Genomic DNA, 14750 nt, shown 5'->3' with positions numbered 1-14750 from the left:
GAAATGACTCCGGGATGCAGATTTAGCAGGTAAGGGCTTTTCTTCTCCTATTCTCTTCCTTTCTCCCCTTGCAGGTGTTCCAGGGTGCTGGCAGGCGTGGCTGAAGTCAGGATGCAGGAGCTGACACGGTGAGCGTCCAGCTGCTAGGTGCAGAACAACGCGAAGCATGTGTGGCTGTTCGGGTGGGGTTTAAATAGCCTTGGAAGAAGTTCCTGGTATGTATCCTTCCACCAATCAGGTATGTATCCTTCCCCGACCACACCCGGGTGGTGAAGTAGTCCTACAGGTTAAGTAGTCCCATTCAGGCCTCAAGAGGGCCTGGATGAAGCAGCAAGGTCTGCATCAGTTAAGTGTGCACCCAAGCACTTAAACACATATCCTCTTCTATGAGCCTGGCGCCTAAGGCGCCAGGACTGAGTCCAAAGGGCCCCGACTTGGGCCCGCTGAGACTTCCCTGGGGAAAATGATGTCTGCCTCTGGGGTTGCTGGGCCCGGCCTGGCTCCTTAGAGGTAGGCATCATGACACACATCTTCAAACAGCCCACTTCCTCCCAGTTCTTAAAAGCTTTTGGTACTAATCCTGGGGTAAATTGGGGATTATGAAATAGCGGGGTGAAAGGAGAGGGAAATGTAGTGATCTCCGAGCACTTCACTACGGTATCCCATACCTGCGTCACCAGGGCAGTTATTTTACTTTTATGCATGTTAATGGGTTGATCCTGTTTCGGACACCTTAATGCTTCCTGTAGGGGTTCCGAACTACTGCTCTGTCGAACTACTGCTCTGTCCATGAGTACCCAAATCCTTTCCAAGTCCCCTTTAAACCGTTGCCTAATGAGCCGTAATTGGGCAGCCTGATAGTATAATTGGAAGTTCGTTACCCCCATGCACCCTTTTGTATGGATGTCATCATTAGTTTCCATGCAACCCTAAATTTCTTGCACTGCCAGATATAGTCCTTCAGGATCTTATTTAGCGTCTTAAAGAATTTCTGCGGGACCTTTATCAGTAATGCCTGAAAAAAATACAACACTGTTGGAACAACCATCATTTTATAACATTTATTCTCCCCATCCACGATGTTGTCAAAGAATTACGTATTTTAAGCCACTGCCTAATTGACTCTAGGAGACGAAGATAGTTTGTGCGATACATTGACTCCAACGAGCCTGTTAGTTGTATACCCAGATATCGCATACCCTGTGTCGTAGATATAAATTGGTTTTCAAGACCTATGCTTTCTCCTATTGCTTGCCCATCTTGAATTTTCATCAGAACTGATTTTTGCATATTAATTTTGAAACCAGCCACCTCCCCAAATTGAGCCAGTTCTAATGTTAAAGCTTCCAAGGAGGTCGGAGTATCAGTCATTGTTAACAATAAGTCATCTGCAAAAGCCATTACTTTATGTTCTTCTCCCCCAAATTGAATGCCTTAAATATTCTCGTCATCCCTCATTCTAGACATCAGAGGTTCCAGGTGTAATGCGTAGAGTAACGGAGATAAAGGGTACGCCTGTTTGGCCCCCTAGTTACGCGAATCTCGTTAGACAGGCAGGTCCCTATTGAAAGCTAATCATAATATTGGGGTTTTATATTTTACTCTTATCATTTGCAAATACTTAGGTCCAAATCCCATATTTTCCATCGTTAAGAATAAAAAGACCATTTTACACGATCAAATGCTTTCTCAGCATCAAGTGTTAATACACCAGCCAATAGACACTTCCTGTTCATTTTCTCTATCAAATGTCTTACACGTCTGGTGTTGTCAAAGGTTTGTCTACCCGCAACAAACCCAGATTGATATGGGTGAATCAGACCGGGCAATAACCTTCCCAGCCTTGTTGCTAAAATGTTTGTATAAAGCTTAGCATCAATCTTGATAAGAGTTATAGGACGATAGGATCCACATTGGGTCATATCTTTCCCTGGCTTAGGGAAGAGCACCACCTTTTCCTCTTCCATTGAGGGTGTTATATTACCCTCCCCCCTGAAATAATTAAACAAAGAAGTCAAGATTGGGATCAGTTCCTCGATGTAAGTTTTATAAAATATTGCTGGGAAACCATTAGGACCCAGAGCTGTATGGAGAGGCAATGACTTAATTGCTTCCCACACTTCTTTCGGTGTTATCTCTCCCTCAAACTCTTCCCTATCTAATTTGTTTAACCAACATTGTTGCAAATAGGACAATTGTGTTCTGGAGCCTGGGTTTTCAGAAGTATATAAATCTGTGAATGCCTCTGTGCTGGGAAGAGGAACCAATTTTACCTTGGCCAGATTCTATGGTACGGATGGTCATGGTTCCATATTTCATTAAAACCTGACGTGCCAACACAGAGTCAGCTTTATTGGCTTTGACCTAGTATTGCTGTCTTAAGTATAGCGGGGTGCTCTTTGCATGTCGTGTCTGTAGGAGATCTAACTGTCCCCTCAAATGCATATGTTTCTTACGAACATGAGTGCCTTGATTGGTTTCCATTTCCTTCATGACAGCCTTTATTTCAGTCTCCAGGTCCAATTGGGTTGCTATGAAAATGTTCTCCCCTTGGGCCTTTGTTAAAAATTAATTCTCCCCTTATGGTTGCTTTAAAAGCATCCCAAACCCATCTTTCGGATGTGTCATGTACCCTGTTAAGTTAAAAATATTCTATAAATGTGTCACACATTTCTTTGGCCATCACCTGGTCCTTTATAACATGTTCTGGAAATTTCCATAGACCTGACTCTTCCTTATTTACAATCATTTCAAATTTTAATGGTGCGTGATCTGATAAAGTTATTGGACCTATATTAATCTGTTGTATGTGCCCCAGTAAGGATACCGAGACCCACATGTAGTCAATCCTGGAAAACGTCTGATGGACTGATGACTAAAATGTGTATCCCTCTTTCCCCTGATGGATTTCTCTCCAGGCATCTATAAGTGATAGGTCGGACAAAATCTTTTTCAATTTGTAAGTAGGGAGTCGGTTTGTTTGAGCCACCCTGCTCCTATCGATCTGGGAGTCCTAAGCCATATTAAAATCCCCTGTTAGAATAATTTGTCCTTCTGAAAATCTCTCTAATTTGCCCAATGCTTGTTGCTTGTTACAAAAATGCATCTTGTCCCGAGTTTGGGGCGTAGAGTGTAGCGTGTATCTCCTTTTTGCCAATTGTATTTTGATAAATACATATCCACCCCTCCTTTTAAGGTTATTAAAACCCCTCCCTTCTTACTTATGTCATCTGATTGTATGACATGTGGCTAACCATATATTTTCAACTTATTTACATCTTTTCTTGACACGTGTCTCTTGTAGTGTTACTACATCTGGGTTTTCCCATCTCAAGTACGACCCAACTTTTCTTTTGACTGGGGATTTGTACCCCCTAATGTTTAGGGATAGGACTAGTACTGTTTTTTTTCTCCTTCCATCAGTGTAAATTTACTCCGTCAGTATCATTGGCAGCTGATCACCCCCTTGCCCCAACATTAAAGCCACCCCCCCAAACTTAGCCCCCCACCCTTCCCTCCCTTCTCCCCAGTTGAGCCCAACCTATTCCCCTTCCTTCCACACATTAAGCCATGGAGGTCAAGCCCCACTACACACCCAGAGGTTGGTTGTGTGGGTCTACCTGTACCCATCACCCTTCGATTCCAAGTGCTGAATACTATAACCCCCTACCTCCCGTCGCTTCGATACTCTAAAATGTTTCCCCCTTAACTTATTAATTTGTTACCACCCACACAGTGATTCCCCCACATTTCTGATTACTGGTCATCTACCATTAGTTTTCACATTTACCCTCTCGGTGACCGTGGATGTCGTCAACGGTTATCGGTTCCTTACAGACCGTATCACAGTGTCTTGTCCAAGCTGATTTAGTCCATTCCCATCTTCTGAATCTCCCTTTTTCCTGGGCTTTTCGAGGTTCCTTCTGATGGTGTCCTTCTTCTTATTATTTCATCTTCAATATCTGCAAACCTCCTTCGCACAAAGTGATCCTATGTTGCTGTCCTATAAAAACTTGTACTACCGGACCCATTAATCTTCGTTTCAGGAGTGTCACTTGTGCCAAGTCTTGGTATAGTTGAATTTTTGATCCGTTTACCTTGATGGGAGTTGCTTTCCTTACTGCTAGCAAAATTGCCTCTTTCTGATCATACCTTTGAAATGCAACAATTACATCACAGGGCCTTGCCCCCGCATCTTTACACTTCGATGAATTCGATCAATCAGAACATCCTCCCCTAATTCTAACAGATCAGCAAACACTTGTTGCTTAGTTGATATTAATTCCTGATCCTCGATCGATTCCAAGAGTAGTGTCACCTGAATGTTGGATTTCCTTGATCTATTTTCAAGAGCTTCCATCTGTATTTCAATGTTTTGGGTCGCAGTTGCAAACTGATCAGTCAGTAAATCTATTTTGCGTGTATGTCACTACAAGTCGTGCCAGTTACATACCGCTGCAGAAACTCTGTGATCCTCTGCTGCGCTAAGTGTCATTTGAATGAGATTAAAGGATGATCTTCACAAAGTAGCAGGATCGATTGACTTCCACTCAATTGGCTCGATGCCACGCCCTGTTGTATTCGGTTATTTGAACCGGTCAGCATTGCTTTCTAATGTTCCTTCTATGTTGCAGAGCTGATGCAGTCACAATAATGATCTACCCATGTGTAGGGTGGTCTGCTATCTCTTTTCTCTTGAGGCTGGAGGGATGAGCTCTCACTTCTGTCCCGATGATAGTGGCCATCTTGGAATCTCGAGATCAGTTTTTAAGGTTTTTGTTTAAACCTTCTGCCTACTCTGGAAGTTGTATCTGTTAGATCTATTATTGCTGTTTTAGCGGAAGAGAAGTGTGGTTTTTGCCAAGGTTTCAGGGCCCAGACCATGAAACATATCATGGCAAATTGCACATCTCTGGTCGACATTAGGACTCAATATTTGGGGCATTTTTTAATGAAATGTCTTTTTATGGATCAAGATGATATGTGCGAAAGGATTAATGTTGGTAATGAAATATTCTTAACTACGGAGATCATCAGGATGCTGCTAGATATTGTAATTGCAGGTAAAGATAAGGTAGATAATTGTAGTGGTGCTGCACTTTTTTATAGTGATGTACTGTGATTAATGTTTTTGTATACTGATTGATTAAATGTTTTTTTTTCTTTTAGTTGATTTTTATGATGTATTTTAATATGTAGATTCTATGTCATGTCATTTTGTGAAAGATCATTTTTTTTATCATAACACGAATACAAAAAATAAAAGAGTGGTACTGCTATTAAACACTCTTCAAAGTTGCCAGCCCCAAAACAAAAGAAAAGCAAATCCACCTGGGATATTTTCACCTTTGTGCTCTAGTTATATATAACACCCTCATATATTTTTAACAGGCTTAATTTTGAATATCGACATTATTAAAAATACAAAAACAAATATGAAGAAATATTCTTACCACTGTGAAGCTAGTGTTGTAAACACATCAGTTGTGTCTGTCTCATTGAATAATGATAACAGCTCTGGATCAGCAGAGAAGTGTGCAAGAATTCTGAGTTCAATTTGTGAGAAATCTATAAAAAAAAGTTTTAAAAAGTGATTTAGTTTCTAGTAACCATGTTATTATAAACAATTAAACCTGATTTATATTTCAGTGTCACACATTTTGTGAAGCCCTACATACGTGCAGAAGTATCCAGTGCTTCTGTTTTTGGTGTTTCCACTTCAATTACTACCCTGTATATGTCTCACCAATTGCTTACAGAACTGTTAGAAAATGAGTCTACTAGCTTTTGGATGTGTTAAGTCTCTCTGTACTGCTAAGATGCATTGTCCTATATGACTCCAGTTCTGTCAATGCTTAGTGAAAACAAAATATACTTATGGAGAAAGAGCCTCTGGTGGTGATTGATAAATATCCTATTTAAAAAGTCCTGCAAAGTCACTATGTTGAATGAAATTGATTTCTATGTAATGCTAATGACATTGAAATTGTCTGACCTCAGACTTCAAAAATATTAGTATCAGGTTTTGATCAGTTACAAATTAGTGAAAAATTGGAACATTTGTATGTGAACTCTGTCACTACTAAGTGTGAATTGTGTTTGATAAATCCTTTCGAAGATGGTATTAATTTCAGCGATTTTTGGATGGTTCAATTAATGCATACAGAAAAATGCAATGCATGATCATGATTGCTTTATTTGACAATTTTGCTTCGTAAATATTGTGGTAATGTGTTTTTACAGATTAGTTGCATGCCAGGGAAGAAGTGGTATGACCACACTGACCCACAAAATGTATGACAACAGTTTAGGTCAAAATGTTTTAATTTAATTTAAAAGCACAGGGCTATTCATGATCTACCATACACAACACACAACTGTACTCAGTCAAGTATTAACAATTCTTAAAATAGTTGAATGTACAAAACCATTATTTAGATTTAACCAATCAATGAAAGTAGATACAATTTTAGTGCTCGACAAATCACACTCCATTCTCTGATAACATTAAAATATTCATCACTGAAATCTTAATCAAATACAAGATAAATACATTACACATTATTTGTATTACTATCCACACTAAAACTGTCAACTAATAAAAACATTTTTTTCATTAAAATGTTTTCAGTACACATGGTACTTTGATTGCCCCCAATAAGCTTGGGGACAGCTGTTTCATTATCAATTTACAAAACATATGGGGGATCGGGACTGGTTAGTAGGTCCATATAGACTGTTTAGAAGTTAGTCACTTAATTCGTGGATACCTATCGGATGGCTAAACCTGGGCCCATCCAACCTACAGATACTATTTCTAATCCATCACTATAAGGTTATTTGATTGGTTGGCACTATCCATCATGGGTGGTGTGGTAAGGGAACCTTCTATTGGTTGGCATCTAGCTTACCAAAGTTGGACATTTTGACAGGACGTCAAGATACGAGTAATGCACACGTGAGGGAAGAAACTTCTTCTATGGTCTGCCATATTTCCAATTAAAGAATACCCCCAATCATCCAAAGGCAAAGACGCCTCGTTTATTCATTGAACCTGGCCATGTGTGCTGTCTGGTGTCTTTGTACATATTTAGGGAGTTCTGAATGTATTCTATCTACGTTTGTTACATAATGAATAGGCAGTGTTTTTTTATCTCTGAGTTAGGGTATCATGTTTGAGAATTAATTTCATTCTATTTATCACAGCTTTAGCTAATTCTAACGTGCATGTTGTGTTCTCAACGATGATCGGTTACTTTCTATAAAGGCTTCTGGCATGCTGATCTCGTGCACCTGGAAATAAATGGCTGTTTTTGTGATCTTATTAGACTTGATTAATTGGGTAGTCTACCATGTCTCATCCTGGGAACTTGTACCTGTGTTCTGCTCATCCATAACTCGATTCGTAGTTCCTGACCTTGGCTGCAAGCTACTATCTCAGCTCTGCACAAATGTTTTACTGTGAATTCTACCTTTTGAGTTTTCTGAGGACTGTGCTCCTTCTGACACATGCTGTGGCTTCCATCTTTGGGAAGATGGCTGCTCAATTACACTCTTGCTTCCATGTCATTCATGTTGCATTTACTTTATACATTGGTCATGTTAATGTTCTTCATGTCCTATTGATGCTATATATATATATATATATATATATATACACATATATATATATATATTTCTAAACTTTTGTGTATCACCTAGTATTGCTCCTAGACAGTGACAATGGTTGATACGATTTAGCATTGGATTCTTCGGCGTTCCTGATTTGGTGTCATGATGCCTGCTCCCGGGGAGCCGGTTCAAGCCCTGCGTCCCCGAAAGCGGACATCCAGTCCCCAAGGAAGGACCCAGCAACCCCATATAGGGGCCCTTTGGACAGTGTCCTGGCGCCTATGGTGCCAGGCTCATAAAATACATCAGTCCTGGCGCCATAGGCGCCAGGCTCATTATGGGAGTGCTTGGGTGCACTTACCTGATGCAGACCATGCTGCAGGATCCCGGCCTCCTTGAGGCCTGAAAGGAACTACTTTACCTGTGGGACTAATTTACCATCCGGGCATGGTCAGGGAAGGATACATACCTGATTGGAGGAAGGATACATACCTGGAACTTTTCCAAGGCTATTTAAACCCCACCCGAACAGCCACACGTGCTTCGCGTTGTTCTGCATCTAGCAGCTGGACGCTCACCGTGTCTGCTCCTGCATCCTGACTTCTGCCACGCCTGCCAGCATCCTGGATCACCTGCAAAGGAAGAGAAGAAGAGAACAGAAGAAGGAAAAGTCCTTACCTGCTAAATCCGCATCCCGGAGACATCTCGCCGACAATCCTGAAAAGGAAAATTTTTATTTAAAAGCTCATCGCGTCGATCGCTGCAGTGCCGCATTCCACTCACCTTTACAGGGCGCCTCCATGTTCAGCAGCGATCATCCGGATTCGCAGTCACGCCCCAGCGCCTAGGGAGAAAAAGACAAGAACAAAAGGTGAGAGAGAGAAGGTTATAAGGAAAGCTAAATTTCCACGTTAAGACTTACCTGTTGATTCATTCCCTCTTCATTTCGGGTCCGCACCGCATCCTGGCATTTCCGGACCCCGGCCCCTATGGGGAAAAAGACACTAGCATTAATACATTAATGCATGGACACAAGGGGAACCTCTTATCAAAAAACTTACCTGGAAGCCAAGCAAGTTTGGTTCTCACCAATCCGAAAATCCAGTGAAGTAACTGGATACCAACGCGCCCCTGCATCAGAAGCAGGATGGAGAGCTCGTCCTTCCAGACCCTAAGGTGAGAAGCTACGAGGAATCACAGAAGGGTTTCGAGGAGGGTGAGAGGGGAAAGTGGGAGGCCGATTGCATTACCCCGCAGACAGTTAATCCCCTATTTTCGCCTACAGAAGGATACTTCTGCGAGCCAGACAAGCCAGATTTGGGGGCCCGGTCCAGTCCGTCTTCCGAACCCTGCGCATCACCTTAGAAGAGGTCACAGCAGCGCGAACCAGGCCAGCGCCTCCGTGGGAGTCAGGTGAGCGTTACAGAAGGCAAAGCCTTCCTACAAATTCCCACCCAGGCGCTATGGAAAGTTCTGAGACTGATCAGTTGGCCCAATTACTGGGGGAATTACGGGCCGAAGTACATGCCGCTCGTCAAGAGACTAATGCCCTCAGGAGGGAATTAATAATATCAAAGGAAAGAACTGATGACCTGGCCAGACAGCTTTTGCAAGGTCAAGCTGGGCAAACTCCTCTACCCGGTTCTGGAGGGAACCCCGCTCCTGTGGTTTCCAGTAACCCTGTGCAGATTAATCTACCTGGATCACATGCCGCTCGCCCCACCCAAACGCTTTGCTGGGGACCCCAAACAATTCGCCGTATTCATGAATCAGTGTCGTTTGCACTTCCTATGCAGACCTGGGGCCTTCCCTAATGATCAGACCAAGGTAGCCTTTGTATTGTCATATCTCAGCGGCTGCGCTGCCGATTGGTCAGTTCCACTGGTTACTCAAGATGACCCGATTCTCCGTGATTTTCAAGGGTTTCAAGCAAGCATGGAAAGGTTATTTGCTCGACACTCTCAGGGGCAGGCTCTGGATGACGAACTTCTATCCCTGCGACAGGGCAATCAGGACCTCCTATCCTATATTGCAACCTTTAATAGACTAATTGTGTAAACGGGATGGCCAGAGGATAAAAGAGTCACGTTGTTTTATCGAGGCCTACGCAGAGAACTTAAAGATGTCTTGGCCCAAGTTGTAAATCCGCCCCAAGAATGCACAGAGTATATAGACTTAGTGGTCCAATTGGATCACAGACTTCAAAACAGAAAAGCAGATCGGTCCAGGTTTGAGAACCGGGTGTTGGTCAAGACCCATGCTAATCCCAAGGGAGTTGATGTCTCTGAGCCTATGCAAATTGGAGGGGTTAAAGGACCCTTAACTCAAAAGGAACGTGAAAGGAGGCAGCAGTTAAAATTATGTCTTTATTGTGGGAATTCTGAACACTTTCTACGAGATTGCCCGGCAAAACCGCCCCGAAAGGCGGTAGGAGCCACTGATAAAAACCATGAAGACTCTGTTTCGGGAAACAACTCCGCCCGACAAGTGTAGGGGTCCGCTTGCCGAGCTTGAAAACTAACTCTCAGACCTCGCATTTCATTGTGCCAATGGTTCTCGTAGATCCAGAACAGCCTAAGCGGTTGCATGCAATAAAGGCATACATCGATAGTGGGGCTATTGGAAACTATGTGGATCGTGAATTGGTCTCTAGGAATAACCTCCCTCTCCGTCCTAAAACCAGCAAAGATGTCATCACCACAGTCGATGGAACTGAAATTGCCTCTGGACCGGTAACACATTCCACTACTGAGGTGACTCTTATTGGTCCCGACGGCCATTGGGAGGGTGTTGTGTTTGATGTGATCAAGGCTCCACAGTTTCAGGTTATTCTTGGAATCCCTTGGTTAGAGACACATAATCCTCGAATTTATTGGCGAGCTAAGAGAATAACCTTCCCGGATTGTACACAAACCTGCTACCCAGAAAACCTGAAGATTAATCTAGCATCTGTAACCTCTGCCTCTATGCAACTACCTCCGGAATACCAAGATTTTCAGGACGTCTTCCAAAAGGAACAGGCCAACACGTTACCTCCTCACAGATCGTACGATTGCCAAATCGATCTGGTGCCCGGTGCAAAACCCCCTTGTAGCAGGATTTATGCCCTTACCGAACCTGAGAACCTGCATTTGAGACAATATTTGGATCAATACCTAGCTAATGGTTTTATTCACCCGTCAAAGTCCCCGGCATCCTCGGCTTTGTTCTTCGTGCCCAAAAAAGAAGGTGACCTTAGAACTTGTATCGATTACCGCGCATTGAACCAGATAACGGTTAAACACCGTTATCCTCTGCCTCTGATCCCTGAACTCCTTGACCAGGCGAAGGACGCTTGCATATACACCAAGTTAGATCTCCGGGGGGCTTATCATCTGGTACGAGTTAAAGAAGGCGACGAATGGAAAACTGCCTTCCGTACTAAATACGGATTATTCGAGTACCAGGTGATGCCTTTCGGATTGTGTAACGCGCCGGCTGCCTTCCAATACTTCATGAATGATGTCCTTCGGGAACTCATCGATGTTTGTGTTGTCGTATATATCGATTACATTCTGGTGTACTCCTCTTCGGAATCTGATCACAGAAAACACGTCAGGGCAGTACTTGAAAAACTGCGCCAACACAAACTATTTGCTAAATTGGAGAAATGTGTTTTCCATACAACAGAAGTCGAGTTTCTAGGGTTCATCCCGACACCCAAAGGAGTCCGAATGGACTCAAGAAAAGTGGATGCCATCCTCAAATGGCCATCACCTAGCTCTGTAAAAGGGGTTCAAAGCATGCTCGGCTTTGGCAATTTCTATCGCAGGTTTATCCCGGAATTCTCACGCGTGGTACAACCCATTACTGCACTCTTGAGGAAACATAAACGTTTTGAATGGTCTGAAGAAGCCGAGCAGGCCTTTCAGGATTTAAAAAAGTTTACCTCCGCACCTATATTGAAACACCTGCGTCCAGATCTCCCTTATGTCGTCGAGACTGACGCATCCAGCCTAGCCATGGGAGCTGTCCTGTCCCAAAAAGATCCCGAAACCAACCAACTGCATCCCGTAGCATTTTGGTCCAGAAAATTCTCGGCACCCGAGGTTAATTATGCAATCACTGACAAAGAACTGTTAGCCATTAAGTCCGCTTTTAAAGCCTGGCGGCATTATCTGCTTGGCGCTCGACATACCATCACAGTGATCACTGATCACCGGAATTTACAGTATTTGAAAACCGCCAAGGCTCAGTCATCACGGCAGCTCCGATGGGCTTTGTTCTTCGCTGAATTTGATTTTGTGATTACCTATCGACCTGGCTGCAAGAATGGCAAAGCAGACGCCTTATCCCGAATTGGAATGGGAGAATCTGATACAAACTCAGAACCAGTACCAATAATTCCCGAACAGAGAATTCTAGGCATGACTTTGTTACAGACGCTTGAAGACATTCAAGCCAGAGTGAAACAACTCCTGGACCCTACAACCTTACAGGATTGGATACAAAAGGGATCAGACTTTACCATAGATAATGGTTTACCTTATTTCAAAGGACGCTTATTCCTGCCACATAAGGAATTACACAAACTAGTTATTTCCGGTTATCATGATACATTAATAGAGGGACACCCCGGTATTGCCAAGACAGAGGAAAAGGTGAAACGACAATTTTGGTGGCCCTCTTGGCGAAAAGATGTTAAATCTTTTGTGATGTCCTGTGGTGTTTGCGCCCAAAATAAAAGTCAAAAGAAAAGACCAGCCGGTCTCCTTCAACCTCTAGACATACCGCCAGCACCCTGGCACACCCTATCAATGGATTTTATTACGGACCTGCCTCCTTGTTCGGGGTACAATACTATTCTGGTAATTGTGGATTTGTTTTCCAAAATGGGCCACTTTATTCCTTTGAAAGGTTTACCTTCAGCTTCTGTCCTAGACAAAGAATTCCTCGAAAATATTGTTCGGCTACATGGATTCCCATCTATACTAATCTCTGACCGGGGAAGCCAATTCATTTCCCACTTCTGGCGCAAATGTTGTCAAATAGCGCAGATCGACATAAGATTATCGACCAGTCACCACCCTCAGACCGATGGTCAGAGCGAGAGGACAAATCAGACCCTTGAGCAGTACTTACGGTGTATGTTACAGCAATTTGAAAGCAACTGGAAAGACATTCTTTGGATAGCCGAATACGCATATAATAATTCGGTACACTCTGGAACTGGCCACAGTCCTTTTTATACTTTGTTTGGGCATCACCCTCGAACCTCAAACCTTGACTCACCTCAGAACCTCGGAATGCCTGCATTAGAACATCTGCATTCTACAATTACCCAAGCCTTCAAAGAGGCAACTACGCATTTACAACAAGCCAAGAGAAAATACAAGGAGAATGCTGATCTACATCGGAGTGAAGCACCTCCGTATCAGATTGGGGATCAAGTCTGGTTAGCTACCAGACATTTACCACTCAAAGGGCCTCAAACTTTTAACCCAAAATATCTGGGACCTTATTCTATTACAGCAATAATTAACCCAGTGGCTGTTAAACTTGATTTACCAGCTAGTATGCGAATTCACCCTGTTTTTCATGTGTCACTTCTGAAACCAGTGGTACCCGGAACCCGACTACTCAAACCTCCAGAACCTATTCTAATAAATGGGGAGCCCGAATTCGAAGTGAAGAACATTTTAGACTCAAAAATGTTTAGGTCAAAACTGTTCTACCTAATTGATTGGAAGGGGTACGGACCTCAGGAGAGGTCGTGGGAACCCAGCGACCATGTGCATGCACCTTGATTAGTCAAGAAATTCCACCGACTCCTCCCAGACAAACCAAAACCCCTGGAGGGAACAACCTTGGGAGGGGCCTTGGGGGGGAGTGCTGCCATGATGCCCGCTCCCGGGGAGCCGGTTCAAGCCCTGCGTCCCCGAAAGCGGACATCCAGTCCCCAAGGAAGGACCCAGCAACCCCATATAGGGGCCCTTTGGACAGTGTCCTGGCGCCTATGGCGCCAGGCTCATAAAAGACATCAGTCCTGGCGCCATAGGCGCCAGGCTCATTATGGGAGTCCTTGAGGCCTGAAAGGAACTACTTTACCTGTGGGACTAATTTACCATCCGGGCGTGGTCGGGGAAGGATACATACCTGATTGGAGGAAGGATACATACCTGGAACTTCTTCCAAGGCTATTTAAACCCCACCCGAACAGCCACACGTGCTTCGCGTTGTTCTGCATCTAGCAGCTGGACGCTCACCGTGTCTGCTCCTGCATCCTGACTTCTGCCACGCCTGCCAGCATCATGGATCACCTGCAAAGGAAGAGAAGAAGAGAACAGAAGAAGGAAAAGTCCTTACCTGCTAAATCCGCATCCCGGAGACATCTCGCCGACAATCCTGAAAAGGAAAACTTGTATTTAAAAGCTCATCGCGTCAATCGCTGCAGTGCCGCATTCCACTCACCTTTACAGGGCGCCTCCATGTTCAGCAGCGATCATCCGGATTCGCAGTCACGCCCCAGCGCCTAGGGAGAAAAAGACAAGAACAAAAGGTGAGAGAGAGAAGGGAATAAGGAAAGCTAAATCTCCACGTTAAGACTTACCTGTTGATTCATTCCCTCTTCATTTCGGGTCCGCACCGCATCCTGGCATTTCCGGCCCCCGGCCCCTAAGGGGAAAAAAAGACATCAGCGTCAATGAGCGAATGAAAAGACATTACCAAAAAAACGCTCATTAAAGACTTACCTGATTTCTGCAAGGATTTCACCTCTCATCTCGGGTCGGTGCCTGTTTCCCGGCATTCCGTACCCGGGCCCCTATGGGGAAAAAGACACTAGCATTAATACATTAATGCATGGACACAAGGGGAACCTCTTATCAAAAAACTTACCTGGAAGCCAAGCAAGTTTGGTTCTCACCAATCCGAAAATCCAGTGAAGTAACTGGATACCAACGCGCCCCTGCATCAGAAGCAGGATGGAGAGCTCGTCCTTCCAGACCCTAAGGTGAGACGCTACGAGGAATCACAGAAGGGTTTCGAGGAGGGTGAGAGGGGAAAGTGGGAGGCCGATTGCATTACCCCGCAGACAGTTAATCCCCTATTTTCGCCTACAGAAGGATACTTCTGCGAGCCAGACAAGCCAGATTTGGGGG

At 43.9% G+C, this 14750-nt stretch overlaps 1 protein-coding gene across 1 annotated transcript in view; it reads right to left on the bottom strand.

Moving 5' to 3' along the window:
• Window positions 1–14750, bottom strand: part of POLN (DNA polymerase nu) — a 1535958-nt gene that overhangs the window by 263810 nt on the left and 1257398 nt on the right. The window contains exon 16 of the mRNA XM_069630227.1: window positions 5454–5568. Within this exon, the coding sequence (XP_069486328.1) occupies window positions 5454–5568 (115 nt within the window). The remainder of the gene's footprint in view (window positions 1–5453; window positions 5569–14750) is intronic.

The sequence above is a fragment of the Ambystoma mexicanum genome, chromosome 6q (assembly GCF_040938575.1).
Source record: "Ambystoma mexicanum isolate Mex_15411 chromosome 6q, UKY_AmexF1_1, whole genome shotgun sequence".
In the NCBI taxonomy this organism is placed as follows: domain Eukaryota; kingdom Metazoa; phylum Chordata; class Amphibia; order Caudata; family Ambystomatidae; genus Ambystoma; species Ambystoma mexicanum.
Note: the sequence above shows the minus strand (reverse complement) of the source record. Positions and strands in the feature narration are given on the sequence as shown.